General features: G+C 39.4%; 1 protein-coding gene and 1 pseudogene across 3 annotated transcripts in view; both read left to right on the top strand.

The window, feature by feature from the left end:
• The window catches only part of EIF2AK2 (eukaryotic translation initiation factor 2 alpha kinase 2), a 40,703-nt gene extending 23,941 nt beyond the window's left edge, over window positions 1-16,762 (top strand). For all 3 annotated transcript variants that reach the window (XM_020890038.2, XM_020890036.2, XM_020890037.2), the window contains 6 exons: window positions 697-813; window positions 2,897-3,077; window positions 5,463-5,591; window positions 7,112-7,216; window positions 8,253-8,303; window positions 8,381-16,762. In XM_020890038.2, coding sequence (XP_020745697.2) covers window positions 697-813; window positions 2,897-3,077; window positions 5,463-5,591; window positions 7,112-7,216; window positions 8,253-8,303; window positions 8,381-8,503 — 706 coding nt within the window. In that variant the 3' untranslated portion in view covers window positions 8,504-16,762. The remainder of the gene's footprint in view (window positions 1-696; window positions 814-2,896; window positions 3,078-5,462; window positions 5,592-7,111; window positions 7,217-8,252; window positions 8,304-8,380) is intronic.
• Window positions 10,725-19,589, top strand: LOC110135146 (dehydrodolichyl diphosphate synthase complex subunit NUS1 pseudogene; annotated as a pseudogene).
• Window positions 19,590-19,707: the final 118 nt, after the last annotated feature.

The raw sequence follows: 19,707 nt of genomic DNA, 5'->3' as shown, positions 1-19,707 counted from the left end.
GGATTATGTTAATATATGAGTAATTTTTTTCTCTATTTTTATAAATTTTGTATCATATAGAACTTTTCAAATTCAAAAAATAAGTTGCAGAATGTTTGCTTATCCGTTTTCATCCTTGAAATCTAAAATTTATGTACTCCACTCAGCATACGATTGTCATAACTCTTACCTACGCATTCCTGTAAAGCTCCCACGTTGTGCAGTGAAATTTCAGTTTCTCTGTATAGATCACCCTCTGTGTGTATTTTTGCCACGCACTGAAAATTCTGAATTAGGTTTTTCATGCTGTTTGGATTACCTACCCTTGCTGCCCAAATGGGGTTTGCTTTTGAAATCAAAAGTGATTTTAACACAAGTCTAAATAAAACATAATGGATGATTTTTATTTTAGCTCCAAAAACTTTTTGCATCACTGATAGCTCACAAGAGTACTACCTATGACTTCTAAATTGTCTGAGGTTTGGAATAATTTTAGTCACTGTTTTTTTTTTCTTATGTTGAAAGTGAAAACAGCTGATTTTTTCTGTGTTCACACTTCCCTTTTGAGAGCTGCTGGCTTGCATCCTAAACCTCAGTGTGGGAACCATGACAGCTGTTTAATAAGGGAATATTGGTGATTGTCTCCTATTGCTCAAGGTGTTTTGTTATTATCAGGGATGGAAACTGATGCCTTTATGTTCTGTTCCTTTTAACTAGGAAGGTAGAGCGTGAAGTGAAAGCTTTGGCAACACTTAATCATCCAAATATTGTTCACTACTACAGTTGCTGGGATGGGCTTGATTATGATCCTGAGAAAAGCATCAATTCTTCAAGGTAACTAAAAAAAAACTATCATAGTTTTAATAGGAGGAGCGAAACTTGTTTACTGTGTGTGGATCAGTGGGTAAGGCCACTAATTATTACATTTAATAACCATAACCAGAAACTCTGAGACACTGTTATGCCTCCATTCGACAAATGAGGAGACAATGAATAATCTTTTCCTTGCTGCAAGTTTGCTTTAAAAAACGCTTTTTTTAAATCGTCCTCAGTGGCTTCCCTGGTGACTCAGATGGCAAAGATTCTGCCCGCAGTGTGGGAGACCTGGGTTTGATCCCTGGGTTGGGAAGATCCCCTGAAGAAGGAAACAACCCACTCCAGTAAATTCTTGCCTGGAGAATTTCACTGACAGAGGAACCTGGTGGACCACAGTCCAGGGGGGTCGCAAAGAGGCACACAGCTGAGTGGCTAACGCTTTCTGTGGTTTTTGAGATCCCAGGCTTGGGTTTCCCGACTCTGTTGTTTAAAGTACAGGCTTTCTCACGTGCCCGGACTCCAGTCCAGGTGGTAAATGCAGTCTTGTGAGGAAGGTTTGCACGTGTAGGCCCTGCAACTGGAGGCCCCCTCCCCCCACTGCTAACGCTCTTCTGCTCCACTCAACTGGTTGGCAGGGTGCAGTCACGGGATCCCTTCTGTGTGTATCATGCCACGCGTGGTGAGCTGATGGGCAGTCTGAATAATTCCAAGACCCTGAGCTGTGATGGGGGCACCCCCCGGCCCTTGCATCACTCATGTCTGTCTCAGGCAAACCACTGCACAAGGCCTGAAGGTTCATAAAGAGCCTCCCTTTGAAAGTCATCCAGGGTTCCCTGGAGACAGTCGTTCCAGTGCAAACCTGAGACCATGGTGAGCCTGTTCATTCACCACCTCCTGACTCCAGCCCTGTCTCCACACCGTGTAGTTTAGAACTGTATCATTAGTTTCAGAAGTACCATCCGCATATGGACTTCTTCAGCTTTTAGAAAATTCCTGGCTACCTTTTTCTATTTTCCAGCCAACATAAGCTCAAAGAATTCAAATTCATATTAAAGCCAACTTAGTTCAGAAAAGAACAACTACCATGATCAGCAAAGTCGGTCCTCCTTGCTGTGTGGTGAGTGCTTAGTCGCTCAGTCATGTCCAACTCTTTGTGACCCCATGGACTGTAGCTCCCCAGGCTCCTCTGTTCATGGGATTTTCCAGACAAGCAAACTGGAGTGGGTTGCCATTTCCTACTCCACAGGGTTTTCCCAACCCAGGGATCAAACTCACGTCTCTTGAGTCTCCTGCATTGGCAGGCAGATTCTTTGTCACTAGCGCCACCTGGGAAGCCCTGCCTCATTGCTATTCCTCATGACAATTGTTGGCATTTCTCTCAGAGCTCCTATCCATGTGCTACTGCAGCAGCCCCTAACCTTTTTGGCACCAGGGACTGGTTTCATGGAAGACAATTTTTCCATGGGCCAGGGAGAGGGGATGGTTTGGGGATGATTCAAGCATATTACATGTTTTGTGCTCTTTATTTCTATCATTATTATATAACTCCACTTCAGATCATCAGGCATTAGATCCCAGAGGTTGGGGCCTGCTCTACTGTTGTTTTCTGCTTATTTTTCCTTTATCTCTCTCCCATCAAACTATAATCCTCATGAGAGCAAGGCGAGTGTCTAACTCATTTTCTTATCTTTAGCTACCTGTTCCGTGTCTTTTGCAAAATAGATGCTCAGTAGAGCAATGATGAATTAAAATGTTTCAAAATTGCAATATATAATAATGAAATTTGGTTTTCTGCAATTCCATCGTACTTATGCTTCTCCTCCTATCTATTAGCAAAGATATTCAAGGACCTTCAGCGTTAAAGAATGAGAAGGCTGCTACTTTACAGCTTAACTAAACAAAGCTTTGATATCTGGGAACTTATGACCTAAATAAACAGTGGTTTATTATGTGTTGACTCACATTTGTTATATTTAGATTTCTGTTTTGAGACATATTTGGCATTTTTAAGAAGGTGTCATCTTTTAATCTAATTTTTAAGCGCATTTTTTATAAATTTATTTTTATTGCTACTTTTAACATACAGTGAATTTTATCCCAGACCAAAGACTAGGTGCCTTTTCATCCAAATGGAATATTGTGATAAAGGTACGTTGGAGCAATGGATTGACAAAAGAAGAGGCAAGGAACCAGACAAACATTTGGCTTTGGAGTTCTTTCAACAAATAGTAACAGGAGTGCATTATATACATTCAAAAGACTTAATTCATAGAGACCTTAAGGTGAGTGGAAAATGGGCTGTATTGGGAATTGGTAAATAGAATTTATTAATGTGAAAGTCTATCTTCTTTAGTTTTAGAATCGATAGACAGTCCTGAGGATATAACATCTCTGATCCTGTATGGTTAGAGTGGGTATAGCACTTGCCCCAGGCACCAAGCTACAGAATCAACCAGGTGGTTGCCAGGGCTGTAAACGTACTGAGATGCTGAGCTCTGTAAGAAACTCATTGCTCATTCACTTCTGGTCCTATTTGTTGTCCTGGCTGATACCTTCACCCCAGTTGTAAACACTAGCAGCTTTAGTATGCTGAACATTGCTGTGCACATACTCCTTGTGGCCGGCCCATCCAGATGAGTGCTCTGTCTCCGCCTCTGCTGCTGCCCAGGCTTGTCTGAGAGGCAGAAGAGACTCTGGTGACTCTGGCTTTGGGAACACGATTCTCTTAACCTTCTAAGTCATTACTCTTGAGGGCAGTCACAGCCACTAAGTCCAGAGTCTAGAATTTGCTTGGCACTTGGTGAGACATCTCTGCCCCATGATTGGAAAACTGCAGCAATGCAAACCTTGGAACATGCAGTATACTTTCGTATTTTCCTTTTCTTCTGGCTTCCTAGCTTCTCTCATGGTCTAGATGAGCAGTTTTCCCATTTCCTCCTCAAAATCAGACAGAAGAGCTTTTCAGTCTTCCCTCGGCACTCTGTTCCCTGTGATTTGCCTACAGTCGTCACAAACCGCCCATGCTGAATCCTGTCACCAAACCTTTGCTCATGGGCTTACATGAGACGCTCTTCTACCTGTCCCCTTTGGTCTCAATTTCTTTATGAGCCTTTCCTGGTCATTCTGGATCAGACAGAAGCACCTCGTCTATATGGACCTTGGGCTTATCCCACATGACTAAAACAGCCAGGAATGAGAAACAAAGAAAAACATGCCTTGAGAAAAATAAGCAGCCATGTACATGGTTGTTTGTTGGCCTTGGTGGGAAAAGATGGCCCTTAAGAAGTATTGCATCCTTGGTCTTCTCAGGGGCTAGATGTCTGATGCCTTCATATTGGGGTGCCTCTGGTTCCAATATCTCGTTTTGTTAATAACAGTATCTGAAAGTGTTCTTTGAAGTTGGAAGGATATAAGGACTCTGTTCAAAAGAATACATTTATAATGGCTGTATCTTCACTTTGACATGAATCATATAGAGTTAAATAAGAAATTAGGCACAATTATCTATTTATACAATCATTTGCAAATAAATTATCTACTTACACAGTCATCTCCTCTACTCAGAGGTTTGGGTATTTCCTCCCAGGCCCTCATCAGAACAAGTTAGTGAAAATGCTTAGTGCTCCCTTCTCCCACCACGTGGCCGGCCCTCCTGTACCCTGCACTGGCTGTGCCTCTTGTCGAGGAGTCATCTTTTCTTGTGTCTGTTTGCAGAGAGTTTGCTCTATGTCTGCAGGTGCTCAAAGGTCAGACTTTAATTCTACAGAGCCTTCTTTCATCTTTTTCAACTTGCTAACTTCACTCATACAGTTACTGCTTTTTCACATCTGAGAGAGGATGTAAACAAAAGAGTGCATCTTATTTTGTGATGCTTTGCAGAATACCTGCTGCTGGCGGCTTTGCCAGATAATGGTCTTTACTCAGTAAGCCCCTGTTCTATAAAGTCAACCAGCATTTACCTTAAGAACTAGAGCAAAGAGGCTGGTAAGAGCTACAGAGGTTTCTAGAGAGAAGGCTTATGGGCTGAGGAGGCTCAATTTCCCAATTGCCCCAGGCTCCTCCTCCGGCAGAAGTCAGAAGCCTGGAGAAATGAATATAAAGGAAGCCCCCAGGGAAAATTCTGCACATGGTATTCTGCAGCATTACTGGGAATGGACTCATTCTGAGAATCTGAAAATTGGAGAGGATCTTAAGGGTGTCTCCTCCAATCCCTTTCAAATGCTGGACTCATGTTAGCAATGTTTCTACTAAGTAGGTGTCCAGCCCTGTCTTGACTACTTTGTAGGATGGGGAACTCTCTAACTCCCATTTGTTGGACCACACGATTACTATATTAGGATATATTAAAAGCAAGTCTTGGGGTCATTTCCATCCTCTAGTCCTGGATCCATCCCCACAGGGACCAGGCAGGAGTGAATCCATCTTTGACTTATCTTCAGATATCTGAAGGCAGCTATGCCCCAAGCTTTCTCTGCTGTCAGCTAAAATCTCTTGACTTCCTCAGCTCGCATTTTAAAGACTTATATTAATAAGTTTCCTGTTTTGGGCTACCTAGAAGAGGGTAAATGCCTTATAAGTAAATTTAAAAATAGCTGTTATGAAATATGAATTGGATATGTGATAAAACTCTGTCAAATTGGCACTTATAGCATATATTTTTTTGGCAGCCAGGTAACATATTTTTAGTAACTATGAACCAAATCAAGATCGGAGACTTTGGACTTGTTACATACCTGAAAAATCATGAAATGCGGACAAGTAAAAAGGGAACTAGGCGATACATGAGCCCAGAACAGGTGAGGTCCCCTTTCTTTCTGTCTAGATATTTTTTATCTCTTTCATTTTTTAATTATGAAAATAACAGGTACTCATAAAATTAAAACAATACATAAGTAAATAGAATGAAAATGGAAAATTACCATTACTCTTCGTTTTTATTCTTACTCTTCTCACCAGAGTTGGTAGTTTATCCTTTTAGGTCATTTTCCTTGAGTTATAAAAAATAAAAAAAATATATATATATATTATATATATATATATATATATTATATATATACACACACATATATTTATGGAGACTTTTTTACCTAAAAATAATAGATACATTTTATAAGGCTACTATAATGTTATTTTGTGACTTAATTTTTTGTACTCAACGGTGTATCATGATCTTTCCATATCTGTACAAATAGATCTGACACATTGTTTTTTAACAACTGTATTGTATGCCAAAATACAGATATACTGCAATCATTTAACTATTTCCTTATTGATGGGCATTTATTTAGGTTGTTTTCAACTTTTTACATTTGTAGACATGTTATATATCTTCTTCCTTACCTTTGAGTCTAAAAACAAATATTTCTATGATAATCAATGATAGAGCCTTTGAAGTGAAATTGTTGAGTAGAATGACAGGTTCAGTTCATAAAAACATAAGAAACTTTTTTAAAGGTGTGAAAGTAGAATAGGGGAGTAACAGCTTCCTTTCAACTCCCGTTCTCTTAAATGTCTTCTGCATCCAGTATTGTCATATTTTATTGAGGAAAGATTTATACACCATAAAATTCACAGATCTTAAATGTCCGTATATTTTTTTTAGTTCTAACAAAGGCATAGGTTCATGAAGCCTACAAGCCTATGAGAAGGTGGAAACATTTTCCTCACCTTTAGACCCACTTCCAATCAGCCATTCCTCTCCACTGCCCAAAGGAAACCAGTTCTCTGATTTCTATCACCATAGATTACTTTCCCCTGATTTTGAGCTTCATATGAATGGGATCACATTGTATGTGCTCTTCTATATTTGATTATTTCACTCAAAGTAATGTCTGTTGGAGAACCTCTAGTTCTTGCTTATAAATAACAGCAGATTATTCCTTTTTGTGGCTGAATACTATTCCATTGTATGAATATACCACAAGTTGTTCATCCATTCTCCTGTTGATGGACATTTGGTTTGCTTCCAGTTGTGGAATATTATGAGTGAATCTGTGATAAACATTTGCATGCAAGTGATTTACTGGGTGCTTCACCTAATGGTCTCATTTAACCCCACAGTCAAACTCTGAGGTTCAAACTATTGCTATCTCCATTTTAGGGTTTAGATTTTTCCCACATTGATGATTAGTGTATACAGGTGATTCATATATTTAGTGACAGAGATTTGAACCTGGGTAGTCAGGGTCTACATATCTTGCTAATAAATGTACATTGTTGTGTGTTATAAGATATTTTGGTTAGATAACTTTTTGGCTTTAGAAGGCATGAATATTTATATCAGGTGAGTCACGAATATAAATGGGTTTTTTTTCAGCTTTCTTCTGTGAAAGACTATGGAAATGAAGTGGACATCTATGCTTTGGGGCTGATTCTTGCAGAGCTTATTCATATATGTCCCACTTCTTTAGAAACATCGAAGGTAAATACAATGTCACAGAAAGAATTAAGCAACAAAAATTATTGACCGTCATATTCAAAGTACTGCTTCAGTTATTGACCTCACATGAGGATGGACTGGAGCATGTTAGTGTTGACTGCAAATTAAATATGAATTTTTACCTCTTTCAAGTTTGAGCAACCAATACTTTTTGTTGAAGACCAAACCTTTGGTCTTCTTTGGAAAGTGTGTGCATCTCTGTCTGTAAAATTGTATTGATGGCTTGCTTTGCATAAGACCCTGTGCTGAGTTCTCCAAGGGTTATGAAAATGAGTAAGGCTTGTTCTCAAGGAGCTTATATTTTATAAGGAAAGGTAACATAAGAGAATGCTATGCACGTTTTAGGAGAAGGCATGAAGTCGAATGGAAACAGCTAGAAGGGGGGCTTTGCCAGCTGTAGGGATTTAGGCTTCATGGAGGTGTTTAATTAGGCTCTGAAGAATTGGTTGGCTTCCAGTACTCCAATTTAGAGAGAAGGTGACGCGAGCATGGAAAAGCATTGGGAAGAGTGTATTTGGGAATAGCTGGCAGTGTCATTTTTATTGGAGGATGTAAGTCAAGCAAGTGGTTGGTGGTCAGTGGTACTGGAAAGATATACTGGTATGAAATTAAAACAAGAATATGGATTTCTTATGGAGACAGTGGCGGGCCACCGAAGGCTGAAGGCAACTGGATATCCTAGTCTGAAAGTCAGTAAGAGGGACTTGCCTGGAGTCGACAGCCTTCTCCCCTGTAAGGCAGGGATATTGAAAATACCTTGCAGAGGGCTCCAAAAAGGATGCAGGGAGATGATTCATGCAATGCTCTTAAAACTTCCACATGCTGTGATGTTCAGGATGGTTCTTAAAGGGGGTAGTGGGGGAGAAGGATTCCCACTTGCTTCTTGGCAGAAGAGATTTTTCTAAAAATCTAGAAATATCATAGAATTCTGGTATTCCCCAGCCTTTAGTGCTTCTTAAGTTTGTTTTTCTCCAAAGTGAATCATTTCCTAATAAACATATATATGTTTAATTTTTAGTTATTTGAAGATCTAAGGAGTGGCTACTTAGATGTATTTGACGGCAAAGAAGTAAGCACTTAAAAATAATTGAATTTTGTTTATTGCAATGTTTTCTTTCCTAGAATTGACTCTTATTGTCATTACAGAAAGATCTTCTAGAGAAATTACTCTCAGAGGACCCCAAGGAACGACCTACCACATCTGAGATACTGAAGACTTTGAAGGAGTGGAATAATGTTACAGAAAGAAGGAAACGAAACACATATTAGATACTTAAAAAGTATCCTGCTTCTGATAATTCCATTTTCCTATAACTGTCTAAAATCTGCTTGGGAATATTGATGGTATTTATCTTCTATTTTCATTTTTTCTCTTAATTTTTTTTTTTTTTTTTGCCACATTTGCAGAAAGGCTTACATTTTTTCTTACTTCAGAAACATTCTTACATTTAACTTTCCCATGGATCATCTTCTTATTATGAAAATACCAAAAGAATCCCTCAAATTTTCTTTTTAATGCCAATCAGTGAATCAGTTAATTAATGAGTGTTTATTAAATGCCTAGTGTTTCTAAGCAAAAATACTATCAGATCTATCTCTGTCTTAAATAGCTAACGATCTGGTTGGAGAATCTGGTGACCATGAAAAGATAAGTAAAAAAAATAAGTATAATCACTTCTGAAAGCAATTTGGTATCATATAGCAAACGTAAATGTATACATCCTATCCTGAAAAGCTATCAATTCCATTGCTACATACACACCCACAAGAATGTTCATAGAAACCCTGTTCATAATAGCCAAAAGAATAGGAAACAATGCTAATGTGCGCCAGAAGAAGAAAGGATACACAAGTTGTATTATATTCATACACTAGAGTACTGTATGTATAGCATGAAAATGAAGGGATTTCAGCTGAACACACTGACATGCCAAATCTCTCAGAAACAAAGCAGATTGCAGGAACTATACACAGAATGATTCCATTAATATAAAATTCAAAGAACATGCTCAGTGGAATAAGTGTGAAATGAGTGTGTTTAGGTATCCAAACGAATGTGATAAACAATACAGGGAAGGAAAGGAGTGAGAACGATTATTAGATTCTGATAGTGATTTTCTCTGAGGAGGGACAGGAGAGATTTCAGAGTTAACAGTTAATTTTTTTCTTTTAACCCTGCATGTTGAGTCCACTAGTGTTTACTGCATAAATATTTTAGTTCTCTTAAATACATTTTGTACATGTTATAACAGACACTTTGAAGAGATGGTAGTTGTGCTGTAAGACAATAGCTGAGCACAGAAAACAGTCTCTCTGGAGGGGTGAGATCACATTCCGAGGAACCATGGCACAGGCTTAGAAGTGACATTCCAGTGAGACCTCCAAGTCTGTGAAGGACTGAGATGGATAGAGAGCAGACCACGTGAGAAGTCTGGACAAAGGGCCTGGTATGCATCCTGGGAAAGGTAGATTTGAGAGACTGGGTATGCCAGTTTGGTTCTGTGAATTGCTGTTGGGAATGTGCTTAGCTATTCCGTTGTGTCCATCTCTTTGTGACCCCATGGACTGTAGCCCGCCAGGCTCCTCTGTCTGTGGAATCTTCTAGGCCAGAATGCTGGAGTGGGTGGCCATTTCCTCACTCCAGGGGATCATCCTGACCCCGGGATCGCACCCGCGTCTCTTGCATCTCCTGCCTTGGCAGGCAGATTATTTACCGCATAGCCACCTGGGCCAGAATATAATTGAGGCTGCATCTTGGAAGAACTTGAGGGTTACTTTAAGCTTTGTAGTAACCCACTGCCTTCCCAGGTGGTGCAGTGTAAAGAATCCGCCTACCAAGGCAGGAGAAGCAGGGGAGGTGGGTACGATCCCTGGGTGGGGAAGATCCCCTGGAGTGAGGAAATGGCAACCCACTCCAGTATTCTTGCCTGGAGAACCCCATGGACGGAGGAGCCTGGCGGGCTACAGTCCACGGGGTCGCAAAGAGTCGCGAGTGACAGCACTCAGCAGAGCACACGGCAGCAACCAAGCATCATTCTAAAATCATCAAGTAATTTTATAACTTTTAAAATGAGCCAAGTTTAAGCTTGGCAGAAAAAAATAGTAATAGAAAATACTTTTGTCAAGATTTATAGCAATTTCTAAAAAGTGTAACTGAAAGCAATTAATATGGTCTTCAGCTCCCAGTGCAGTATTTGATTAAGGCAAGGTTCATCAATGGATGCTAAAACTATTGGTTGAAAAGGTATTGGGAAACAGGAGCCATAAAAGGATGTAAATATAGTCCCACAGATGATATTACAAAGGGGAAAATGTATCTTTAAAATGAAGAGATCTTGTCACCACAATAACCAAGTAATTAAAGGTTCAGCATCACCAAAAGTGGAAGCACCTAACACTGCACCCATCCTGATGTGATGTAAGAATTATACACTGTCACCTGTTTAGTTTTCTTGCCCACAGTGTTTAACTGGAAATTAATCATGAGGAAATGATGAGCCAAATCCTGAACGAAGTCACTGATAAGGTAATTAACTTGGGTTTCTCAAAAAATCAGGACGATGAAAAAAAACAAGAAAGTAGAGGAACTCTTCTAAATACAGAGAGACTAGAGATACCATGACCAAATGCAATGCTTGAATCTTGATTGTATCCTGGTATATACATAAAAAACCCCAGGAAATAGCTATAAAAGACATTCTTGAGATAATTGAGAACATTTGAATATAAACTGCATATTAAATGAATTTATAGAATAATTGTTAATTTTCTTAGGTGTGATAATGATATTGATAATGATATTGTCATACTGGAAGATGTCTTATTCTTAGGCAGTGCATACAGAAAAGTTTAGGGGTGAAGTGGCTTGACATTTGCAACTTAACTATTGTTCAGCAAAAATCAAGGTGAACATTAATATGTGTATGTTTGTATACACTTAGTCATTCAGTAGTGTCTGACTCTTTGTGACCCTTTGGGCTGTAGCCCGCCAGGCTCCTCAGTCCACGGGATTCTCCAGGCAAGAATACTGGAGTGGGTTGCCATTTCCTCCTTCAGGGAATCTTCTTTATCCAAGGGACCAAACCTGTGTCTCCTGTGTCTCCTGCATTGCGGGCAGATTCTTCACCGGCTGAGCCATTGGAGAAACACCTATATGTATGTGTGTAAATACAGAGAGAGAGAGAGAGAGAGAGAGGGAAGTGTGGCAAAGTGTTAACACAATGATAAATCTAGGTGGAGGATATACAGTATTTCTTGTGTTATTCCTAGAGCTTTTCTGCAGATTTGAAATTTTTCTAGGGGGAGAGAAATCTTTTTTAAAAGAATTAGTTTTATCTGGATTTGATAAATAAAGACAAACTCAAAAGAAAAGCCAGTGAATGTGGCAGATTAGTATGAATGTGGCTTTATTTTTACCTTCTCTCATTTTTTAAAATTCAGGTATAATTGATTTGCAATTTTATATTAGTTTCAAGTGTACAGCATAGTGATTTGGTTCTTTTATATATCCTTCTCTCACTCAAGTATTTCTCGACTACTGTGAAGTAAATACAGCGTCCCTTAAAGGTTTATTTTAGTATGTGTTTTCTCAGCCTTAAACTATCTAGTAAATAAAAAGTAACTAGTAAATAAAAAGTATCCTTTTAGTCAGAGGAGAAGAGGGGCAAAGACCAGGGACCTTATTTGCTAATTAAAACACATATGTGCAGAGATTTTCAAGAGCCATTTTAACCTAATTGCCTCACTAGAAACAGAACTTCTAAGAAATTTTTATTACAAAGAACACATATTTCCTATTAAATTCGCACATAGTTAACATAAATATATATATATGTATCATACTCAGCACATGTTATTTTTGTTGGTGGTATTTAGTATAAATACACACATATACACATATATGTGAGTGTATGTGTGTCTGTGTGTATGGCTAGCTATATAATATGTGGGAGCCAAAGCAAAATGAAAATGTGAGGCCCTTATTCAAATATTAACATGGGGGCCTTATGCAGCCACACAGACTGCATGTCAGTGAAATCAGGCTTGTATGTATATACATGTGTGTATACACACGTATACATATTGCACATGTATGTATGAAATGGTTAGAAATCTACAAACAAGCTTTTCCAAGACTGTTATCCCGTGTACCAACTTGAGAGAGAAACTCACAACATCTATTTCACACTTGAGTGTTCAGCATAGATTGAGGTTTGGGCATGTTACTTTTTTGTTATGAATATGGAATAATTTCAATATTATCCATATTTATTTTTATAAGTTTTTATGTTAAAACATAAAAGCAGAGACTAGAATAATGAAACTCTATGTACCCGGCTTCAACAACTATCAGTATTCTGCTTTTCTTGTTCCATTTACCCCTTTCTTTTGCTGGAGAATTTTAAAGTAAATCTCAGGTATTGTATCATTTTGCTTGTAAACACTTAAAGACGTATTTAAATTTTTTTTCCTTTGTTTTTTGGCTGCGCTGGGTCTTCTTTGTTGCCTGCAGGCTTTCTTTTTTTTTTTTCGCCTGCAGGCTTTCTCTGGTTGTGGTGAGCGCAGGGCTAATCTGTGGTTGTGGGGTGTGGGCTTCTCACTGCTGTGGCTTCTTTTTCTGGAACTTGGGCTCTAGAGCACGTGGGCTTCAGTAGTTGTGCGTGGGCTGAGTTGACCCACAACATGTGAATCTTGGACCAGGGATTGAGTCTGTTTCCCCCCTGTATTGGCAGGCAGATTCTTAACCACTGCACTACCAGGGAAGTCCTAAAGATGTATTTCCAACATAAAAGATGTTTTAAATTTTAACCAAACCTCGATATCACTGTTGCTCAACAAAATTAGTAAGATTTCTTTCATAATCAGACTGTATGGAGTTTTCCTATCTAGAAATATTTTTTGGCAGGTTTTTAAAATCAGGATCCAACATTGCATTTAGTTGGTAAATAAATTTTTGCCAGCTTTATAACATTACCCTGCTTTTCGTTTCTTTCCTCTTGCCTTTTATTTGAGGAAGGAACTAGGTCATATATCCTATAGAACGTCCTTCATTTAGGATTTGGCTGATGGTATCCCCATGGTGTTTAGTTAGATCTAGAAAATTGATTTGATTATGGTCTGAAAATTTTTTCCAAGAATACTCCCTAGATGATGCTGTAGTATGCGTGTGTGTGTGTGTGTGTGTGTGTGTGTGTATGTATGTATGTATAGAGAAAGGAGTCATCCTTATTTCTATGTGAAAATCAACATACAATGTATTTCTTATACATGGCATTAGGGTATGATGCTGTATATTTTGCATCACTCCAGGAGGAGCATGATGTTTGACTGTTACACTTTTGGTGATTTTAAGTTTGATCGGTGGTTTGTGGTGGTGTCTGCGTTGGGAAGATCCCCCTGGAGAAGGGAAAGGCTACCCACTGCAGTGTTCTGGCCTGGAGAACTCTGTGGACTGTATAGTCCATGGGGTTGCAAAGTCAGACACGACTGAGCGACTTTTACTTGTGGTGCTGCCATCCACTACCGTCAATTCCCCTTGTTGGTCTTTCATCTAACAGTGTTAGCAGCCATTGATGACTACTGCCTGGATCCATTATTTCATTAGGGGTTGCAAAACTGATTTTCAGCTTCTATCAAACCTCTTGCATTTATTATCTGTGATTCTTCTTGAAAGAAGAATTTTCTCTAGCTGAATGGGTTGTTGTTGTTTAATCGCTAAGTCATGTCTGACTCTTTTGCGATCCCATGGATTGTATCCCGCCAGGCTCCTCTGTCTGTGGGATCTTCCAGGAAGGAATACTGGAGTGGGTTGCCATTTCCTCCTCCAGGGGCTCTTCCCAACCCTGGGATTGAACCCGTGTCTCCTGCATTGGCAGACAGATTCTTTACCACTGAGCCACCAGGGAAGCCCAAAAACTGAATGGAAAAGATGGGATTAATATTTATTAATTTTTAGAATGAGGTGGCACCCCAGCAACCTCCAAAGGTGACAAAGAGGTTTTTTGGCTTTTTATTTTTTTTTTAGGCAGGGGTGTGATCCAACCTATACTTTGAAACTGTGTTTAGACTAGGTTGGAGCAGGCAAAGACTATTGAAAGGTCAGACGTCCGAGAGGCTAAGCGGACCCAAGCAATTGGAGGGGACAGAACCAACAGGTGCTGGCATCTAATCTGATGTGAGGATTTAGGGATGTGAGGATTTGGGGATTTGAGGATTTAGGTAATCAGAGATTACCTCCAGGTTGCTCTGATGGTGAGCACCAGAAGTATGATGCTGTTAAAGAAGGTCCAAGTCTCAATCAAATTAACCACACACAACAGAGAGATTTTGTCTCACACTGTTCTCTATTACATAGTTTTTAGTTAGAATTTAAGCACTAGTGGAGCAGTGGTTCATGTGTCACCACGGTGAGGTGCAGCACATTGAGGAGCTAAAATGCTGGATCTCGTTTGGAGATGTCGAGTTTGAGGTGCTGCCGTAATGTTCAGGAGTGAATGTCGAGCAGATCTAGGAAATGCAGGGGAGGAACCTGAAGGATGAGCTGGAATCATACACAAAAGAGATGTGGGTCTTATCTGGAAATAAGCCCTGGTGCTTAACTTTGAATCCAAGAGCTTGCCGAGGGAGCGCACATAGAGGAAAGGGCTCAGAAACAGAAGTATGCTGGACATCTCCATGTAGATATTTACCCTTTATATCTAAATGTCAGTCCACCCCCTAACATCTGTGATTTTACGTCTGTGACAGATACGGGGACAACGGTTGACAGGCTACAGAGGCCCCACTCCTGGCTTATACTAAATGCGGGAGAACGCAGGTCTCCCTCATTACAGGTGGATTCTTTACCATCTGAGCCACCAGGGAAGCCCATTACCGGCTTATAGTAGGACTAAAATCCATGTAATGGGTAACACTCGAGGCAAATCAGATCTCTCTCAAACATGTGTGGCTCTTCAGAGGTCAATATGATTGAGACCTGTATTCGTTCCCTAGACCTGCTGTGACCAGATGGCCACAAAACTGGCAGCTGAAAACAACACAGATTTATTTCACTGGGCTCAAGTCAAAGTGTTGGCAGGGCTGTGTTCCTCTGGGGGCTCCCATTTTGCACCCCATGTTCAGCATTACCTGATCAAGTCCCAGCCACACAGGTCTGCTCAGGGTCACCTAAATAGGCTTTTGTGCTCAATGGCTTTCAGCTATGGTTTCTACCTAAAATTCCCTTCAATCTTTTTCTTTTTTTTGTAAAATAACAGCTTTATTCAGACATAATTTTGCATACTTTAAAATTCATCCCATTTAAAGTATTCAGTTCAGTGGTGTTTAGTATATTCAAAGTTGTGCAGCCATCACCACAATCAATTTTGAAGCACTTTCATCTCCCCAGAAAGAAACCCTGTACTTGTTAGCAGGCTTTCCTCATCTTCCCCTAACTCTCTGCATCCACTCATCCACTTTCAGTCTCCATAGACTTGCCTGCTTGGGACATTTCATTTAAGTGGAATCATACAAAACAATCATACAACATGTGATCATTTTCACTTACTACGTTTTCAAGTGTCATCTATGATACTGTATGGGTGGAAATTCCTTTCCCTTCTGTTGCCAAATAATATTCAACTACATGGATACATTACATTTAATTCACCTGTTCATCAGTTGATGGACATTTGGGTTTCTGTTTTCTGGCTATTATGAGTAATACTGCTATGAATATTCGTGTGCAAGTTTTATGTGAACCTATGTTTCCATTTCTCCTGGGTATATACCTAGGAGTAGAAACACTGGGTCTTACTGTAACTCCTTCCTAGTGACTTTGTATATGAAAATGATGTTCAGAGCCCAAATTCAGTGTTGCTACCATAGTGTTTTACCATCTCCCATACAGAAGGAAACTTCTCCCTAGTATTCCTAGTGCTTTGCGTACTTTAATACGGTATTTATCAGTTTGCCTTGGCACTCAGTTATTCCTGTGTGGGTGTCCCCCTCCTTGTACATTACTGGAAAGCAGGGACAGTTGATTTACCTTAAGGAAGCAAGTGTATTACCCTGCATAAAACAGGAACTCCCTAAGTGCTTTTGAATTAGTAGGGAATAAAAGTGCTAAGAATTTTATATGCCTGATCCTACAAAATGTGTCTGATAAGAAATAATGTTCATTGTAAAATTTCAACAATTAAATGTTGGTAAATAACACTTGAAGGTGGGTAGGTAAACCAATTTGGTATATTAAAATCACTTTATTTTGAATTTTAGAAGCTCCGGTATTTTGAGTTTATAATGAGGAAAATCAAACATTTTAGAAATTCTAGATAGAACTTTGAAAATAAACATAGTATTAACATAATATGGTTAAAAGTAAATGACAACCTGACCTGTTAAAATTTATGTTTCAAGTGTCACATATGTTCTAAAGCAAATATAAGAATTCTTTTCAGTATTTTACACCCCTTGGTTTTCATTATCGTCTGGTTATGAAATTGTAAAAGGCATTTATGAATAAAAGTAAGTTTTTACTCATACTGAAAATCTGTAGGTTTCATTGTTGGTGGTAAGAATAGAGGGATGTCTCCCATTCTCTAAGGCAGGCTGAGTGCTGGCCTCTGGCCTGGAAATGCAGGCCACAACTCTGGTGGACTCTTGGGTTCAGTCAAGGTTATTCCTATTCTTATGTTAATGTTATTCCTGTTCTTATGTTAATGAATACATTCATGAACGTATTTATTTATTTTTTTCATGAACAAACTCTAGGCCACTGGGAAGGTAGCCCCATAGTACAAGGAGAAAAAGAAGCCAGTTCCTGACTCAAAGGCCGCGTCAGAGTCCCACGTCGACCAATCAGAACTGTCCATGTACTAGCGGGGGCGGGGCTGCCGGGGCAGGAGGAAGATGGCGGCGGGGGCGAGGTGTTTTCCAAAGAAATAATTCCAGATTGATGGATGAAATTTTAAAACAACAGCAAGAACTTCTGGGCTTAGATTGTTCCAAATACTCACCAGAGTTTGCAAATAGTAATGACAAAGATGATCAAGTTTTAAATTGCCAGTCGGCAGTGAAGGTGCTGTCCCCAGAAGATGGAAAAGCAGGTATTGTAAGAGCTGCTCAAGACTTCTGCCAGTTAGTAGCCCAGCAGCAAAAGAAATCCACAGATTTGGATGTAGATATGTTAGACAGTTTACTTAGTTCGAATGGTTTCCCTGACCCTGATTTAGTATTGAAGTTTGGTCCTGTGGACAGCACACTAGGCTTTCTTCCCTGGCACATCAGGTTGACTGAGATTATCTCTTTGCCTTCCCACCTAAACATCAGTTATGAGGACTTTTTCTCTGCCCTTCGTCAGTATGCAGCCTGTGAGCAGCGTCTGGGGAAATAGTGATTTCGCTGGTCGCGTGATCTGATTTCAGGCTTCTGGAGAAAAGGACTCAGTGACTCTGATGTTTACAAAGGACCTATGAAACCCTGTACACACCTAGTTCATAATCCTCATAATTTATCATCAAACACAAAAAACTGTCTTACTTGAGAGTAAGAGTACAAGTGAGCGAGTGTGTGCGCGCGCGCATGTGTGTGTGTGTGTGTGTGAATAAACTTATAAATGAGGAAGTAGCGGAGAAGGACACATGGTGAACTTGCACCTTTGAGCAGATTGCAGCAATGTTTTAGGAGCTGAAATTTCAGATTTAAAGGCTTCAGCCCTAACTACTTCCCTGTTTTTGTGGGGAGAGAATGGGGCGATTAAAGCTATTTTGTTGTCTAGGGGGGTGGGGGAGTAATTTTTGTTCCGTCTTTCCAAGTGACCAAATTTTAAGTTTTAAGAATAATATATTGACACATGAAATGGAAGCATTCTGAGTTTGAGGGATGGAGTTCCGTGTTGTTCACATGCTAAAAGTTTGCTCACCTTTGGAGCAGAGGGAATACCTGTTTTCAGACATCCGTCCATTTTCATCTCTTCATTATTATCAATGTGACTTGAAAATGTTGCTCTGTTGTCTGTGTTCTGGGTTGTGAAGATCATTTGAAAATGAATTCTTACATTGGAATACAGAATTTAAAAATTTTTAAATATTTTATGAGACAGTCAAAAAAAAAGGTAAAAGTCATAATCTGAAAAGTAAAGGTGGAAAATTTCCCAAATAAGGCGAGAAAGTTTTGATTTCCTTTTCCATTTGGTGGGCAGTTTGCAAGATAGTACCCAGAGTTGGTTTAAAAAATATTTCCATTAACTATGTTTATTTAAAATAAGCATTTGAGGGAAGTTACCAAGGCAGCTCTTTTCCTCGAAAGTAACCTGTTCCTCTTTGGAATAGCACATGTAGGGCCATGTTAGTACCCAGGATTTTTACTGAGTAAATCCTGATGGTGACTTTGCATTGAAAGATCTTTAAGTGAGATTGAGGCCTGTGTAGGTAATAAAATATTACCACAGTCTACAGAAGTAATTTAATTTTGCATGTTCTCTTTCATGCAGAGAACAGCACTGGTTTTGTTATTTTTTAAATGAATAGATGATTTTTTGGTAAGTGTTTAGTAGTTCTCCCCTCTGTGCTGATACCTGGACAGAAACCATTCTTTATATGTCTGATGGACTGTTTTCAGAAGAATCTTATCAACAGCAAGTGCACAACAGTTATCCAAAATATGTTTAGAATGGAGTAGTTTTAAATACTAGGTCTCTGCGGGGAGCCAGCCTGACTGCTCAGGCTCCTTCTTGGCTCTGAGAGAGATCAAGAGGTCCCTCTCTGTCCCGCCACCCCTGATTTATTAAAGCACAGGTTGGCCTTTCTCACCTCCCTCAAGGAAATTGCTGTAGCAATCTTTCACCTGTTGCTGATAAACTCGTCATGATTGAAGCCTGTTTTCTATCTAGTTAATCATGTTGGGCGCTAGGGTGATGCTTTACTGATCTTAAGTGGAGGAATTTAAAACACCTGTGCCTGTAGCTCTGCACATATGCAAACCTTTGATCTATTAGCAACTCCTGTTAGCATATATATAGGTGTGGTATTCTTCAATAAAGTTGGCAGAGTCAGACGCAAGCTGACTCTGTCCCTCTCAACCCTATCTTTCGAAGTCTGTCTAAGTCTTTCTAAGTCTGTCTAAGTCTTATTTTTCTCAGGTACTCTGGTAATTGCGTTCTCGACCCGTTCGTTTGCCGGCAGGCTCCGGCAGGTCTCAGTCTGAAAAATAGCAGAGAACACTGGATTTGGAAAGCAAGGTCTGGAATTGCTTGTCAAATTCTGAGTCTATGAAGAATAAATGTTTTGACTTTGGATTCCAAAACTCCATTTATGATTTTAAAAATACACTTGAAATAAAATGATTATAAACTAAAAAAAAAAAAAAAAAAAAAGAAGCCAGTTCCTAACTCCATTCGGTCTGAAAGAATCCCACATGGCTTCCGGTCTGACAGAACAAATGTCAGTATGATGGCTAAAATGACAGGCAAGGATGTGATTATAACTGCAAGAAGA

The sequence above is a fragment of the Odocoileus virginianus genome, chromosome 2 (assembly GCF_023699985.2).
Source record: "Odocoileus virginianus isolate 20LAN1187 ecotype Illinois chromosome 2, Ovbor_1.2, whole genome shotgun sequence".
Lineage (NCBI taxonomy): Eukaryota > Metazoa > Chordata > Mammalia > Artiodactyla > Cervidae > Odocoileus > Odocoileus virginianus.
Note: the sequence above shows the minus strand (reverse complement) of the source record. Positions and strands in the feature narration are given on the sequence as shown.